The sequence below is a fragment of the Eumetopias jubatus genome, unplaced genomic scaffold (genome assembly GCF_037043125.1).
Source record: "Eumetopias jubatus isolate StellerSeaLion01/CBP00866 unplaced genomic scaffold, mEumJub1_p1.0 scaffold_12, whole genome shotgun sequence".
Lineage (NCBI taxonomy): Eukaryota > Metazoa > Chordata > Mammalia > Carnivora > Otariidae > Eumetopias > Eumetopias jubatus.
In genome coordinates, this window is record NW_028274818.1 from 25,397,741 (window position 1) to 25,414,385 (window position 16,645).

Below are 16,645 nucleotides of genomic sequence, written 5' to 3' on the forward strand. Positions count from 1 at the left end.
TGTGCGTGCCTGCGTGTGCGCGCGCGTGTGCAAACGCGTGCCCGTGTGTGCGGGTCGGGACCGGCCGGGGGCGGGGGGACCCGAGGACTTGAGGCGGCGGGCTCTCTCGCGCTCCTCCCGGGACTCGGGCGTGCGGGCAGGTAGCCGTCCCGCCCCCGCCCGCTTCTCAGAGGACTGAGCGCGGAGTTTGTTCACTGACGGGCCCCGTGCGGCGGTGGCGGGGCGGGGGGGGGGGGGTGTTGCGGCGCGGCGGCCTGGGCCGGGTCTGCGGGCATGGGGGAAGGGGGGTCGCCCGCCCAAGGTCTGCCCCGACCGCAGGGGGCGCACGAGGGGGGCTCCGGGTCCCGCAGCGCGGCGCGGACGCGGCTACGCGGCCCGCTTCCACCCGGGTAGGAGCTCGCTAGGGCCACTGCGAGCCCCGGGAGGACGCGAGGCTGTGGAGGTGGCTCGCGGGGCTCTGGAGGGAGCGGGGGGCGGCGAGACGAAGTCTGTCTAAATGCCAATTCCCTGAAGTTCAGCTCATCGGTTGTCATTTCATACCTTAATGCATATTTATGCTGCGCCGAAATAGGCTTCATAATTAACTCCCGGAGTCATCCGCAGAGGTTAAAGGGACCCCGAAGATTTGTGCATTGATTGGGTACCACGGCGGTGTATGTGTGTGCGCGCGCGTGTGTGCGTGCGCCCCGTGCGAACCCATTGAGAAGAATAATTATTTTTCTCCGCTGGAAGCTACAGCAGAGAATCAGACAAGGAGGGAAGAGAGAGAGGTTGGAGAGGGAGAGAGAGGGAAAGAGACAAAGGAAGTGAGTGCAAGAGGAGACGGCTTAGCATCCGAACTGTGAGTACTGAGCGAAACCAAATAGGCAGAAAGTGCTGCGAGTCGGGGACCCCTCGGCCGGGTTGAGGGCCGGGAGCAGCTGAGGAGGACTCGCCTTTTCGCCGGGGGGTTTGGCTGGACGCAGAGGGGTCCTTGAGGCAGGGGCGGACTCCGGGCTGCGGGTTCAGGCACTCACCTGAAAGCCAGCGCCGACCGGCCGCGGGTTGCGTCAACCTCAGCCCGGGGTCAGCCACAGGGAAGCCCCCCCCCCACCCCGCCCCCATGCCTTTGTTCCTTTTAAAGGTTTTTTTTTTGCATCTGGTGGGATTCAGGGGGGAGTAGGAGAGGGAGCTAGAGAGAAACCTGCTTTGGGTCTCCCCCCCTCTTTCCCTTACCCCATGGTGTGGGGCGGGTTGGGGCAGGGGCTATAAATGAGGCAGGGATCAGGACTTTGTGAAACCTGTGCATTCGTTAGCACTAAGAAGGGGAAAGCAGAGATGTCCAGGACCCCTGGGACAGGGGTCTTCAGGAGACCCCAGCTTGGGAGACCGGAGAGAAGCCATTTCTAGGAGCAAAACCACCAACTCGTGGCCCGGGGTCCTCCGCCCACCTCCCTCCTCGACCCTAGGGCCCTCGCGCACGGAAGAGGGGCTGGAGCTGGAGGCCCGCCAGGGAGCTGGAGCCTTGGCCTGGGTGGGGGCGGGGAAGGCCGCTCTGGAGAGGGGAGCTGCTCCCTTTCCTGAGAACGGGTCCGTGACAGGGCGCCTCTAGGGAACAGGGCTGGCTACCAGCCCCTGGCTGTACCAAACCTGTCAGGAGAGGGCGCCTGGGTGCCCAAGGGAGAGCCCGCCCTTCCTGACCGACATTCCACAGCCTCCCTTTGAAAGCATAGTATCCTGCCCTCCTCCGCTCAACCCTCATTAACAAATTCCTCTTCAGGTCTGATTTTACTCTCTCCTGGTGATTTTTCAATGTACCTCATCTGCCAGTCAACAAGTTGGCCCACCTTCAAGCCTTAAGAAGGGCTAACTTTAGAGGGAAATTCAGCTCTTTTGAGGCTGGGATGGGAGCCCCGGGATCACAGAGCTTTGAATTGGTTGTCCTCTAAGAGGCCCCCTCGGGGGTGGTTTTGGAGGCCTTAAAACCCTGCTTGCAACCTCCAGGAGGTCAAAGCTGAGGCTTGGGACTGGGAACAGCTTCCGTCTGTCACTCAATTCCAGCTCCCCATCACCCCACAGAGGCCCATCCCAATCAGGAGAAAGAGGAAGATCTCTCTTATGGACCACTCACATGTGCACACACACAGAGGAAGAAGTGTGTATCCAGCTGGGGCCCCTCCTAAAGGCATTAAGAGGAAGGGGGAACCCTCAAATAGGGAGAAGCAAGTTCAGTGTAACCCCCATGAGGTGGTGTGAAGACTAGGTGGTGGAGAAGACAGGGACCAGGGTGGCAGGCCAGCTCTGATTGCAATCATATGCATATGGGCCCGTCTTCCCCCTGGACTGCCTGGCTGTGCCTTATTGAGTGCTGTCTCCCGGGGCCTAGCACAGTACCTGTCCCACTGTATGTGCTCAGTGCTCCTTTGCTAAGTGAGCGGCTGCCCTCGCGGACCCTCTCCCTACCCTTGATTTCTGCCTGTCCTCCTCCTCTTGAGAGGTACTCCTGTAGGGCTTGGGAAAGCCCAGCTGTGTGATTCTTTAGACTGGGCTGCCATTGCCTGCCCTGTGTGGGTTTAGGGGGGCAGGAGGGGAGGAAAGGAGTGGGGGAAGAATCAGGCCTGGGCAGAACATCAGAATATTTTGGTATTCATGAATTGCTCAAGTTGAAATGCATTGAGTTTGCCAATGATCCGTTATTGTATTTTTCTTTAACAGCGTAACTGCTCTGAGGGGCCCAACTGTGGCCTGGGTCCTGTGATTGGGGAGGCTGGATTCTGGTGACACAAGCACTTCCCTGGGCTCTTCTCCCTCCCACAGCCCAGTCCTGGAGCTTAGTAGAAATGCAGGGGCAGGAAGTATCAAGGCTGGAGAGACACCCCCCACCCCTCACTCTCATCTCCCCAGCTTCTGTCTTTGCACTTCCCTTCTCCTTGGTCTCTCTCTGCCTCGATTACCTGAGACATCCCCAGGTCTCCCGTCTCTTCCCTTCCCTAAGAGCCCCAGGACCCTTCCAGGCTGGGAGCTCCCTGTTGGTCTGTGAGGGCTCAGAGCTGAGCCCTCCTGAGACAACAAGAGAAAGCCCTTGGGAAAAAGAGAATTCATGCCTGACCTCTCTGTGCTTTCTTGCTCAGTGGAGCCAGTGACTGAGAGGGAACCTGAGCTGGTCAAGCTCTGGAGTAGCGATGGAGCCAGGAGCAGTGGGAGTTCGAGCCATGGGGAAGGCTACCAAAGGGTCCAGAAATAGGGCGCTCATCCTGTTTCAGCTACAAGCACACCGCTAGTCTGGTTCAGGTCTGGAGGACCATGTATGGGAGACTGGCAAATCCACCCGGAGCTAGTCTTCTCCTGGGTCAGTTCTGGGCCAGGGACTGCACCCGCTGATCCATCTTAATTGTTTATCTACACATCTATTTGGGGCAGAAGCAGCAGAGCCAAATCCCCGAGGCTCCTCTGAAGTTTCAGACATGCCTCCCTTCTCACAGAGTGGAGCCGGATGCGTTCCTCATCCTCACCCACAACCTGCTGCAGCACAGGGACACTCCTCCCAGAGAGTGGAGGCATGAGGGAGCTCCAGACACACCAAACCTGGAACATGGGAGAACCTAGATCTCTTGCCCTTGTTCCAGGTTCATCAGCCATTCGTTCATTCATTCAGCAAATGCATACCTCTATCATTCAGCCAACATCCTTAGAATAATATGATATACTTCCAGCTTAATCTCTTCCAGGTTAGTGTGGGCTGGTGAGAGCCTCCTCCTATTCAGAATCTTCTAGCAGCCTGGTTTCCTTCCCTTCCCCTCCCCTCCCCCCTCCATGGGCAAAGACGCAGGGTTGCTGGGCTCCAGGCTGCCCCAAAAGGTACATAAGTATGAAAAGCTCTGACAGGAGAAGTCAGCTCTAACAGAGACTCATTAAGTCCAACGACCTTGGATTTGCTCTATCGAGCCTCCTTCCAGGTGCAAGGATCCCTTCTACACTAGTAGACCATTTATTGGGCACCTACTGTGTGCCTGGCGGTGGGTCTGAGACGTGGTTGTGCACCCTGTGTTTGACTCCTCTGGAGGCAGGGAGTGCACTGGCTCTTTTTGGAGCAGCTCTAGGTCTTCTTCAGTCCTTTCTGGAGCTGAGCCTAGTCTGTGCCCCTCGCCCCCTCCATCTGTGGGTCCCTCTCCCCCTCCATCTGTGGCTTTCTCTCCGATGGAAGGCAGGGCGAATGGCTCGCTAGCCTCATCCTTACTCCTCTTCTTGCAAAGGAGGGCTCCCCCATCTGGCTTACCCTTAGCTCTAGCCATCTCCAACCATCTCCAACCCCAGTGACCAGACTGAGGCTGAGGTTCAGGGTGACTCTGTGCTCTCGGAGGGAATGGTGGGACCGGAGGCTCCTAAAAAAGGGAGTTGCTGCCACCTGTTCCCCAGGGGAAGAGGCTTCGGTGTGCAGGCTAGCCCCCCATTCTCCAGTCGGTGTGGGCACAGAGGGACTACCACTGGAGAGGGAGGACATACGGCAGGAGTATCTGCCCTCCTCCGGGCAGGCAGACCCTGAGGGGAATGGCAGGAGGTCAGGGTTCGGGTAACCCTAGGAGCAACACCGCCCACCCACCTCTGTAAGCCTCCGTTTTCTCATCTACTAAATGGGAATAAGAATAATAGGGTTTGAGTTCCTGAATGGTTATAAACAGGGGCCTAGTGCAGGCATGACACACAGCTCTCACTCAAATATTAGTCCCCTTCACTTTCTCCTCTATAATTTCATCTTACCCGTCCATCTGCTACCACCTCCCTGCCCCTTTCAAGCTTTCTTCCAGCGTTTTCTGTTCTGTCTGGGCCAGTTCCTGCCCCTCCCTCTGTTTTGTCCCCCACCTCTGTTCACTGCCTCCTGGTTGCCCCACCCCTCCCCCACCTCCTGCCCCTGGCTGGTGGCAGGGCCCAGGCTGTGCTGACAACAAGACAGGGCGGGAAGGTGGCTGTCTTGGCTTCTCATTAGAAGCCCGAGAATGTGTGGAGTCATGACGGACAATGAGAGCCAGCAGCAGGAAGAATGGGGCCTCTGTCGGGGCAAGAGAACTTTCCCCAACCCTCAGCTCAGCTGAAGGGGAGTACCTGAGGGCGAGGGAGGGGTGGGGGCCACAGGCGGTAGGCATGGGGGAGGGGAGGGGTGGGGGCCACAGGCGGTAGGCATGGGGGAGGGGAGGGGTGGGGGCCACAGGCGGTAGGCATGGGGGAGGGGAGGAGTGGGGGCCACAGGCGGTAGGCATGGGGGAGCTGGCAGAGCCCCCTGGGGCCGGCCACCATGGGAACGAATTCTTTGCATCTGTTGGCATTTCTGGGGAGAGCTCAGAGCTCAAAGGTGACTGTCTCTCTCCCTGGGGATGGAGCCAGGGAGGCCGTAGAGAGAATGTGCCAGGGAGCTGCCTGGGCCCCAACTCTCAGCCCCAGCAACACTGCAGACAGTTTGGAGGTGACCACAGAGGAGACAGGAATAGCGGGGATGGCCCCAGCTTGAGGAGGGTGAGTCCTTAGGGTCCTCACCAGGTGGTGACCTTTCACTAGAAAGCAGAGTCTCGGGATTGGAGGAAGCAGAGAAGGAGGGCAGGGTAGCTGGTCTGCTTCCCCTTTCTCCACATCCCAACAAGGTCTGGATGGGTCATTGCCTGAGACCTGACAGATGTTCTTCTCCCCCCCACCTCTCCTCCCCTGTTTCTGGCCCCAGAAACACCTTGAAGAGACACAGCCCTTTCTGGAGCTCACTTGGGGCTTGTTGGGTGGGCTGGGGCGGGCAGGGCTGAGGCTTTCATGTGCCCGGGGCCAGGAATCTGCGGGACCGACCAGGTGAGGGTGGACGGAGGGGCCAGATGTAGCTGGTGTGTGGATCTTCAAACTAGAAGGGCAAGTGCAGGAGCAGCGGAGGTGGAGGGACACAGGGTGGGGGCGTGAGGGAGGGGAGGAACGGGTGCGCAGAAGTGGGGAGGGGCAGCCAGGCAGGAGAGGGGGCCTCCAGGGAGCCGCCTCAGGTCTCCTGCCAAAAATTGAACCATAAAAAAGCTGGAGGGGAGCAGCAGGGGAAGGAAGGAGAGAAAGGAGATGGGGAGAAGGGGGGGGAACAGCCCCTCCACACCAATAGCCCGGCAGGGGGACGTGAGTAATACATGGCTGGTTCAGAGGGAGTGAGATCAAAAGCGAATAGATACAAGAGGTTTGTGCTTCACCGACCAGACAGCCAGAGGCTCAATGAGACCTTTGTTACCCAGGCCCAAGTCAGGGTTGAAGGAATACCTGACCTCCCCCGCCTGCCCAGCCCCCCCCCCACCCCCACTCCACTGGCCACCGGGCTGGGGGAGGGGCGGGCCAGGCCTTCTCAATGAGTCAAGTTGAGTTGGGCACCGCTCAGACCAGGCTAGTGGGAGGGAAGAGGGAGGAGGCCTGCCCTCGCTGGGCGTGGAGCTTCTGGGGGTAGGTGGGGGAATGAGTGGCTGCCTGGAAGGCAGGAAGTGGCTCTGCGGGAATTCTGAGGGAGACTTCCAGGGCAAGGGGGCCCACCAGGTGAGCTGTCCCTGGGACCCCAGCCCCTGACCCCAGTGTCCCTTGGGAGGGGACTGAGGGCATTCTTCTTGGAGCCCATGGGTTTTGGGATATGGGGACCCGTGGGCGAAAGAGGCAAGGGAGAACCAGAGGTTTCTGGGGTTGGGGCAAATGCCCAGAAGTTCAGGTGGGAAGTTGGAGGATGCCCAGCAGTTTGGCCTGCAGGTTGGAAAAGACGTGTGTGCGTGCGTGTGTGTGTGTGTGTGTGTGTGTGTGTGTGTGTGTGTGTGTGTGCATGGGCATGCCCCGTTGTTGCTGGAGTGGGAAGCCCAGGTAAAGGAGGTCGATCCAGCCAGGGTCCTAAAGAAAACCAGTGCCCCCTGAGGTGAGGGTTGCAGCTGCGCCCCGATAGACATGGCCTGACCCGGGCCTAAGGCCTCTTACTTTCCTGTCGGGATCTGAAGCCCCTGAAGCTTCCCTAAACCTGTGGTTCCCTGAACTCCTGTCTTCCGAGGCTGATGCTTGCCCACAAATGACCCATCACTGCAGAGGGGAGGAGGAGACAGCGCTTGTGTTTAGAACACATCTTTTCCAGGGTTCTGAGACCTTGGTTCCCCTCCACTCAGCAATTCGCTGAGTCCCCGAGTCCCCAGTGCCTGTGCCAGCCACCATATCCTGCCAAAGAGAGAGGGCAGCAAGCACCCCCTCCCACAGCATCACCCAGGGATGGGTCTGAAGCTAGCTGCCCTCAGCTGCCGAGGATTTCAAGCTCAGGCCCTTTCCTGCCTCCACCTGGGGCTGAAAACAAGGTCCTGCTTTCCTCTAAACCACATGAGAACGGGTATAGTTGGTAGGCACCCTGACTAGTCTAGGATGTGTGGGCCAGGCCCCAACCTTGGCGGTACTCAAGAAGCTCGTTCACTCTTCTAAAGAATAGAACCCTTAGCTTCCATTCCCAGCCCCCTCCCCCAAATCCCATACTCAGGCCCTCATCTCAGCCTTCCTTTATCCAGACGCTTCTTTGCCCTCTCTGCTTCCCGTGGCTGGACTCGGAAGGGTTAAGTTTTATAAGGAGAGCGTCTAATATGGGGCTGGCCCTGGGCCTTGGCAGCAGTACCATTGAAAAGATCCGGCCTTACTCTCTAGGGGAGGGGGTAGTTAAGGACCCTGAGCAGGGGGCTGGAGGCTAATTAAGGGAATTAGAGGAGGTCCTTTATGGCCAGGAAGCCACCCCTCCTCATACCCCGGAGTGAGGCCCATTGTGTGGGGACTTTGTGGGGCCAGAACTGGAAACTCATTACTGGGAAGGCTTTAATGCTGGAGCCAGGGCAGGTGGTGGGGGATGGTGAGAGTATGTAACCTGGGGGCCCAGTACCTGGGGGCGGGGCGTGGCGGGGGGGGTGGGGAGGGTTGGTGGGAAGGGGAGTGAGGGCTCCCCAGGTACCCCCAGCTCCCCGCATCCTTTTGAGATTCCCACCGCTGGACCCCCTCAGCTCTGCTGTGGCCTATGGCTTTTCATTCCTATGTGATTGCTGTTTCTAATTCATGTAGGGCTAAAAGCCATGGGCTACAGTGAGGGGCGTGCTCCTTCTCCTGACATCTGCACCTCCCTCCCCACAGGACCAGGCTGGGAGCCAGCTGCAAAGGGGGTACCAGGAGGGGTTTCCACTTGAGGATGGGGCATGCAGGGGATCTGGTAATGGAGGGTCTGGGGCCAGGCTGTGTGACCTTGGCCAAGTCACTTCCCCTCTCTGGGCCTGGTCCCTCACTCTGAAATGAAGAGGCTGGACTGGTGATTCCAGAGGGAGATTCCCTCTGAGGATGGAGACACATTCAGGGGGTGCCAAGGTCTGTAAGTCCGTTCCTTCCCCTGTCCCTTGCCAAGTTACTGAGGACTGGCTCATGCTCAGAGGTTTGGGGGCCAGAGTCAGGGGCATAGGGCCACACAGCCCTCGGGCCTTCTCTCAGTGCCCCCCAGGACAGTCCGTGCTTCTGGGCCTCACTTCTCTGTGGTCAGCTTGAAAGCCATAGCCTTCTCTGTGTAAGAGAGATCTCGGGACTTCTCAGTGGCTGAAATGGGAGAGCTCAGGCCGGCCACTTAGGGAGAGGAGGTTCCACAGAGGGAAACTAGGCAGGCAGCCTCTCGCCATGGGCTGCAGGGTGGGCTCGGCGGTTCCTAGCTTCTGGTCGTCTACCTGTCCTAGCACTGGCCTCCCTCTCCCCGGGTCTGTGAATGGTACCCGTTCTCCATATTCCCCGCTGCCTGCCACTCGTCTTGCCTGACTCCCCGTGCCCGTTCCCACTCTCACCTTCCTGCCCTACCCCTCAAGTCCCTGCAAATCTGCCTAACTCCATCCCAGCCGTCTGGCTGGAGCAGCAGAGGAAGCACCCTCCCTTCCCCTCCCCTTCCAGCCCCTAGTCTGTCTAAGACACACCAGGGCAGAATCAGAGAGTACTATATTTGGTATTGAGAATCAGAAGGCAAGTTACTTATAATGTCTCAGAGCCCTTAATCTCCCTGACCAACATTTATCTAGTGTCTGCTAGGTACCAGGCAAGATTCTATCCATCTTACCCGGACTCACTTAATCCTGGAAACAACCCTAAGACAAAAGTACTATTACCATCCCTTTTTACTTTGGGAAATCTGAGGCACAAGGGAGCTACGAAACTGGCCCAAGTTCATATGGCTAGTAAGGGGCAGAGCTGGGATTTGAACCTGGGCTCTTAAACCGCATCATGCTGGATGCAGGGAAAGCCAACAAGCCAGCCCATGGGGAAGCACTCTGGAAGCTGGAAATTGCTGGATGCACGTCCACAAACTGGCCCCATGGCCCCACTCTAAACACCCTTTGTCCATCCTTGGTTTTCCTTTTCCAGCAAGAGCACGGGGGGAAGAAAAAATCAAAACAATTGAAGAAGCAAAGAGAAAGCCCAAGCCAGCTGCGTTTTTGCTGGGGCTGCTCCAAGCCACTTCCCCCCTCGCCCCAGCTTGGGTGGTACAAGGAACGGGGATGAGAATTGCCAGGCTTGGTCACTCTCCATTTGGGTTCCCTTGCCCAGAGATAAGAGGTGGCTAGAACGTTCCCCCACCTCCCTCCTTGTCCAGCTGCCCCCACCTCAGAATGAGCCTCTCTTGTATTCCTTCCTGTGCTCAGAGGACATCCAGATTTACTCCCCTTCGCTCCCCGATCTAATTGGCAAGTCAGGCTGGAGCAGCACCCCCTTCTTGCCTCTGCGGCTGGGTCCCTAACAAGAATCCCAGTACACAATTTGCTGGGAAGTCCCCCACAACCCCGGTCTGGGCCTGGACGAAGGGAACAGACGACCAAGGCCAGCTTTTGCCTCTCTAAAACTCCAGCAAGCCAAGGCTCTGAGCAGGGGGTTGCTGGGTAAATGTTGGTTGAATGAATTGTGAGCCCGGAGAACAGGGACACAGAGCAAGGTAGCTTCCCTGGGCCTGGGCCTAGGGCACCTCTGGGGTTACAAGGTTGCAGCTTCTCTCTGTTCTTTGTCTCTTGGCCACTGCCAGTGTTGCAGGCCTGGAGGAGATATGTAATTATATATTTCACATAATTGTTCAACTGAAGTGAATAGGCAAGCTGGCCTCATGCCCTCTCTCCCTGGAGGATTCACGGATCAGAGGGCTGCGTCTACCCTGGTCCCTGCCTGCAGACAGCTGAAACCTAAAAACGATCCTGAACCTCAGTCTTTGTCACAGTCCTCAGAGATACCCAGCGTACAACCTCCCTTGAGAGAGCCGGCCCGTGTTGAACAACACTGAGATTCAAGTGAATCTCTCTGGTTGTGTGTGTCCCATTTTTTAGTGCAAGTGGAGTTTGCTAAAAACTCTGCTCCTTTCAAATGCAAAGACTATTCAAAAAAATCTCTGCCCCATTGCCAGAAGAGGATGGCACTAAGGTTTGACCTCTGGGAGCCCTTCTGGCCCCGACAGTCAGGACCACTGAGTTCCCAGCTCGTGCTGCATGTCAGGCTGACGATGCTAGCTCATGCTTAGGATGACCCTTAAGGTGGGCCGGCCTCTGCCGTGCGGTGGGCCTCCTGGAAGGCCCTGGAGGTCAGGGTTTCAAGACATTTCAAGACTGTTCCTGGTCTGACCCTTCCAGTTCCTGGGCCCCCCCCCCCCCCCGAGTCCCTCAGAACCACTGCTAAATGCCTGTTTGTCCTTGTAGTCTTGAGAGGTGGGAGGAGCTTCCCCTCTTTCTCTAGGTGGGCAAGCAAGAAATGAGTGGGGGCTGGCCTGGAAGCATCAGAGGCCGAGAGGACCTTGGCTCCCGAGTCCAAGGAGCTCAGTAAGCCAGAGGCTGGAAGTCAGTCTCCAGCAGGCCAAGAAGGAGTTAATCTCCAAGGAGAATGAGGGCTACTCCCAGACTGGAGGCCTGTGCCCAGCCCTGCGGCTGCCAACTCCGGGAAGAAGTCCTGGGATCTGTAGTTTGTGTCACCACCCACCCGTGGCCTGCCTGTTTATCAACACAGTCCTGGGGACTACAGTTCCCAGAAACCTGCAGAGGCCAGGCTTTGGGGGAAGGGGTGGGGTGTGAGGCTCAGTGGCAGCAGGAGGGAGAGGGAGGAGGTGGGGAGAGAAAACCCAATTCACCCCCTTCCTTTTTAATTCTTTCTCCTGGTGTGTCTGCTCCACCGCCCGAGCTAATCCCCCAAATCCGGTCTCCTAAGCCGCAGCTGCTTCCCTTCGCAGTGATGAATGGCTCGGGGAGGGAAGGTGAATTCATATTTTAATTACTGAGGCGCGGGGCTAAGGGGAGCTGGGGAGGGGCGGAGGGCTCAGCATTGTTCTGGCGCCCCTCCTCACTGGGTCACTTCTCTTTTGCCCTTTACCTGGGGTGGGGGTGGGGCAGAGTGAGGCTGGCGGGGGTGGGGGTGGGGGGGCACCTCGTTGGAAGCTACTCTGCTTCAGCTTTGGGAGGTGAGGGGATGGGGATGGGAAGGAAAATACCCCCTGTTTTGTTTGTAAGTGGATTCCAGGCAAGTCCCAACAGTTGTAAATATCTCCAGCCCCCACTGCCATCCACTTTGCTGGAGAACACTGCCAAAATTGGAGGCACCCAGGAGTTCCTGGTCCGCCAGTGTGGAGCCCTGGCTGTCCGCTCTCTTAGTTTCTAGCCCGCTCTGAGACCCAATTCCTCTTGATCCCTCCAGATGTTCAAGCGGTCTCTGACCCACTGCCCCATTTTGGCCGGAGGTGCCAGGGCTGGGGGGCCCTGGGAGAGTACCTGGTATAGAGAGGAGAAGCGGGGTTAAGGGCCAGGGGAAGGGGTCAACAGAGAGCCCGGGAACCCCCTGGTGTTTGGGGGATGATGAGCTGTGGGTTGGCAGCTCTTCCGCTTGGGCTCCCACAAAGCTGGCCAAGGGGAGGATCTTTCTCGCCCCCATACCCCGGATCATCTCGGCCCTGAGCTGGGGAAAGGCCAGAGGAGGACGGGGAAGAAATCTGGGCCACCAGCTTGCAGTCAGATGCAGCCAACTGTGAGCCAGCAGGGCTCTGTCCAGTGTCCACCTTCCTTTCCGTTCTGTTCTGAGTTTATGGGGCCCATCTTTCTATCCCTTAGCCCCTCCTGGGCTGGAGACATGAAAGCTAAGTTTGGAGGGAAGCTGCAGGGTGGGAGGGGAAGTTTCCATCATGAACACAGATATGTGGGGGGTGCCTCCAGGCACTGCTCCACTTGTTTTGCACAAACTCTGGACTCAGTCATTTCGGACATTCAGACTCCTTTCTCCTCAAGTAGACCTAGCAAGAAGAGGTTCACCAGGACCTGACTTCCAGGGAGCCCACCAGTTGGTGCTGGAACACTCTGCAAAGCATGAAGGGATGAAGGCAGGGGGTGCAACGCAGAGAGAGGTGCAGAGGCACAGCTCTGGCAGAGGGATGCTGAAGGATGCGTGGGACCCAGGGCAGGAGGGACACTGAAATGGAAGGGCTTCTCTGTTCCACAGCTCCCCACTTCAGGGGCCGTTCCAGGGACCTGCATCATGCCCAGGGCCCACACGGCTTCCAGGCCTTGGTAGGGAAGGGCAGGGGGCAACCAAAACACTTTACATCAGAGACCTGAGCACAATAAGCAGACTCTCATTACACACTCCGCCGGAGGAGCAAGGACCCAGGAATCTCTGTGAGACAGTCCGCTCCTAGGACAGCTCTCAGGAGCCAGGTTGTAGGTTCTAGCCTAGCTCTTGAGCCATTTATTGATTTATTTATTTTAAAGATCGTATTTATTTGTCAAAGAGAGGGAAAGCACAAGCAAGGGGAGTGGCAGAGGGAGAAGCAGGCTCTCCACGGAGCAGGGAGCCCGATGTGGGACTCGATGTGGGACTCGATCCCAGGACCCTGGGATCATGACCTGAGCTGAAGGCAGACGCTTAACGACTGAGCTACCCAGGCGCCCCTAGCTCTTGAGCAGTTCGATTCAACCCTCCTGAAACTCTGATGTGTAGGTCCTGGTGCCTCCAACCTCTGCCCCCAAACTTTCCACAGTGAGCAAAAAAGCCCAGATTTTCTCATCTTTCCCAAAGGGCCTCGGGGAGGAACAGTCACAGGGGATAAGCTTTGCTGTATTTGTAGAACAAGCAGACATTGGAGGGGAAGGGAAGGGGAGGATGGGGAGGGAAGAGGGTCTGTGCACCTGGGGGGACCGGAGACCCCGAGCTGCACCTAGACCCAGGCTTGGGGTGGGAGGGTCATGGTCAGAGCTCCTTGCCTGGCTTGTTTTAATTATGACTTCCCTCCCCAGATCAGCTTTGTTGTGCCTACCGATTTCTCCCCACGTCTTTCTCCTGTAATCATGGAAATGCTTTGTTGATAGTACTCTTGATACACATCCCCCTAGCCAGGAAAGTGTAGGCGTTACAATGACTGATTACAAGGAAACCTACCTGTTCTCGCTCCCTCCTTTCTGATCAGATGAAGATCCCCAGTGCCCTGCTAGCCCCTTAGGTTTGGAGGCCGTTAAACCTTGATTCACCTCTTGGTACACTGAAATGAGGAAATGAAAGCCCAGGGAGGGACAGCCACTTGCCAGGGTGACACAGCATGCCAGCGTCAGAGCCAAGAATAGAACCCAGGCCATCGAAGCCCCAGTTTAGATCCCCATCTCTCTAGGTTTGTCACAGGAGGGATCTAGAAATATAGTAGTTGTGTCTCGGCTCTGTCTATATATATCCTGGAGATTGCTCTCTGCTCTCTGTATTATACTCCAGGAGAGTGGGTGTGCAGAGGATGCTGGAAAGTGGGTGATTAAATAACCAGTCTACCTACCCATGCTGACTCAAGCTGGGCCTCCTGCCCACCCAGCTGGCCACTGGAAACGCATCACACCTATTAATTAGTCACTAGCGCTGTTAGCGGGACCCTTGGAGGGGATGCGGGGGGAAGATCCTGATCGGAACCGGCTCTATTGTAGACCCTGTGTTCGATGAGGGCCTGCCTGCTGGGCCCTCTGCTCTGCCTGGAGAAACCTGACGTTTGTCCAAAGGAGCAAGATTGGCCAGACCTGTGGAACTGTCCAGAGAGCCGGCACCTGGGGCTGGCCAGGTTCCTCAAACACAGTGGAACACTTGCAGGTGTGGTTAGCGTTTGGGGCCTTGGGGCCTGAGCCATCTGATGCAATCTCTCGGCCCGAGAGTCTTCCTTATTCCTTCCTTCCTTTCTGGCTGTGGCCTCTGTGGCTGGCCCCAGACTCTCCTGGGCACTCACATGATCTAACCAGATTTTAGAAAACATGCTTGAGGTTTGGGAGAGAAGCAGGATGGGGTCTGTCCACTCCTTCCTGTTGTTGCTTTCTCGGGGGATGGAGTTCCAAAGCCAGCAATTAAGGGGGGAAAGGCCTAGAGTGAAAATGACTCTTAACAGACTTTTAAATTGCACCTACCATAGATCCGTGTGGTTTTCTCTATGCAACTCTGAGCAGCCATTCTTCCGCAAGGTGAAGCTTGAGAACCTCTGAGCTCAGCTGAAAGAAGGAAATCAGCATGCAAGTGTCTGGCCCTTCAAGTGAATCAGAAAAGTCCTAGGGCAGAGTGGGATGCTAACAGAAACGCAGGTTTTTAGAAATAAACACCTAAAATTGTTTGATGAACCCCACTCGTAGGAGGCATTGACCGCTGCAGTTGCCACGCCCCAAAAGTAGGTGAAGAAAACACTGCTTTCCTGTTCATCTCTGCCCTTGGTATAGACTAGGGGTTGGTACACGAAGTCTCAGGCCAGTTGGTAATTGGCCTGTTCAAATCTGGCCCCCTGGCCTGTTATGGTCAAATAAAGTTTTATTGGCAGAAAAAAAAAAAAAGCACGGCCTCGTGCTTCCTTATTCCAGACTCCAGCATCACCATGCACCTCCCTCCTTCCTCTCGGCATGTGGGCTGCATCCCCCAGTCTTCTTTCTAGAGGGAGAAGTGATTCGAAGCAGGCCTCTGATGTGGGCCTCACCTCCATGCAAGGCGCTCCCTTTGGGCCCAGCTGCTCTGCTGGAGCCGGCTTGAAAATATGTGTGCCCCCTCCAGGGCAGGCCAGGGCAGAGAAGTGAGCCGGAGGGACCTGCAGACTGAGTGCTGATCCCCTGAAACCCCCTCCCGCCCTTGGCCAGAGCGCCCCAGCTACCACAGGCGGCCCTGCCTTCAGGGCTGAGTGCTGTGTGAGCCAGTGGGGGATAACATGCCCAGCTGGGGCAAATCCAGCCTCAGCTTCTATCTCAGACTGACTTTTGTGCCAGGGAAGAAATTCTGTCTTTGCCCTTTACCTCCCAACCTCTTTGCCCAGCATAGGTGTTCAATAAAATAGCCTGTTGGTTGAAAGGACTCTGCTGTCTGTTCTCTGTGTGAGGAGGACCGGGATTTATGTTGCTCTGAGCAGTCGAAGTCCATTCTGTTTTCTGTAGATTTCCTTAAGGGTATCAGACAAACTGGGCCTGCTAGGGAAGGGCCCCCACTCTCCACTCCCTGCCCGTGACTTAGTTCCAGGTGTCAAGGTCAAGGCTGTGTTGGATGCAGGCCCACAAAGTCCCGCCTTGGGATCACTGGACTGGGTGACCTAAAAGGGCTAGTGGAAAGCCCCACCCCTAACCCGTGTCAGGTAGCACAGAGCTTACTCTGAGCTGCTTGCTTCCTGTTGCCCAAACACAGGTGTGCGGCGGTGAGGTGAAGTGGAAGGGGCAGGAGGGAGACAGAGGCAGCAGGGGCTGTGGCTTTCTCTTCCCTGCCCTGGACTCACCCAGGCTCCAACTGGAGGAATGACATCAGCTCCCCAGAGATCAGGACACTCAGCTTTCACAGAGGCTGTTGTCCAGTGCCACCCGCCCACCCCCCCACCCCCCAGGCCTGTGAGAGGTTTGGCAGGGCTTTGACAATCAGGGAGTGCCAGTGACTGGCCAGCCCTGGAGGGCTCTGGGAACGTTAACCCCAGCTTGCTTCTCTCTCCTGCCTTCCTCCTGCCCCTTTTCCTCCCCTGCCTCTTCCTGCAGATCTTCTCTGGTGAGCATCCCCCCAGCCTGGCCTAGGGCATGCCCCAGTTCACTTTCGCCTGCTTCTGTGGCCTCCACGGCTTCTGCAAGATGAAGAGGAAGAAGGAGGAAGTTCACAGAGAGCGGGAAACGGCCGTGTGAGCAGGACCCGGGTCCCGTCTCCGGCCTCCTCCAGCAGGTGCCAGGCCTGAGGGCACCCACTTCTGGCAGGACCTGCCCGGCCCTCCAGAGGCCCTCCGGAGACCAAGAAGCCCTGGGGCGGCCCCAGGAGTGAAAGTGCTTTCGGGCCAAGGGCTCCAGGCACCCACCCAGGGCAACTCCTCCACGCGGGGGCATGTACCACCTTGGGCTAGGAGCACTGCTCCCGGATGCAAAACTGGCTGTTCTGCTAGAGGACCTCCCAGCAGCCCGGACCCTGGGCAAGGCCTCAGGCAGCCGGGGCAGGGCGCAGGTGTAAGACGAGCCCCCTCCAAACCCAGGAGGCAGTTGCTCCTGGGACCCCAGGACCTGAGGCAGGAATGTCTACAGGGCAGCGTATCCGAGTCAGGACTGCTTTCCTGTCCCTCCTCCCAGCGTTCTCCTGGGCCAGGTGCAGCCCGGCCCAAGGTGGGCAGCCTGCTCATGAGTCGGACGGCAGAGTCGGGACAGTGAGACACAGG

At 57.4% G+C, this 16,645-nt stretch overlaps 1 protein-coding gene across 1 annotated transcript; it reads left to right on the forward strand.

Moving 5' to 3' along the window:
* Positions 1-16,025: 16,025 nt before the first annotated feature.
* Positions 16,026-16,127, forward strand: BLACAT1 (BLACAT1 overlapping LEMD1 locus). The gene has a single exon (XM_088017277.1). The coding sequence runs from the start codon at positions 16,026-16,028 to the stop codon at positions 16,125-16,127; it is 102 nt and encodes a 33-aa protein (XP_087873403.1).
* The last annotated feature ends 518 nt before the right edge of the window (positions 16,128-16,645 follow it).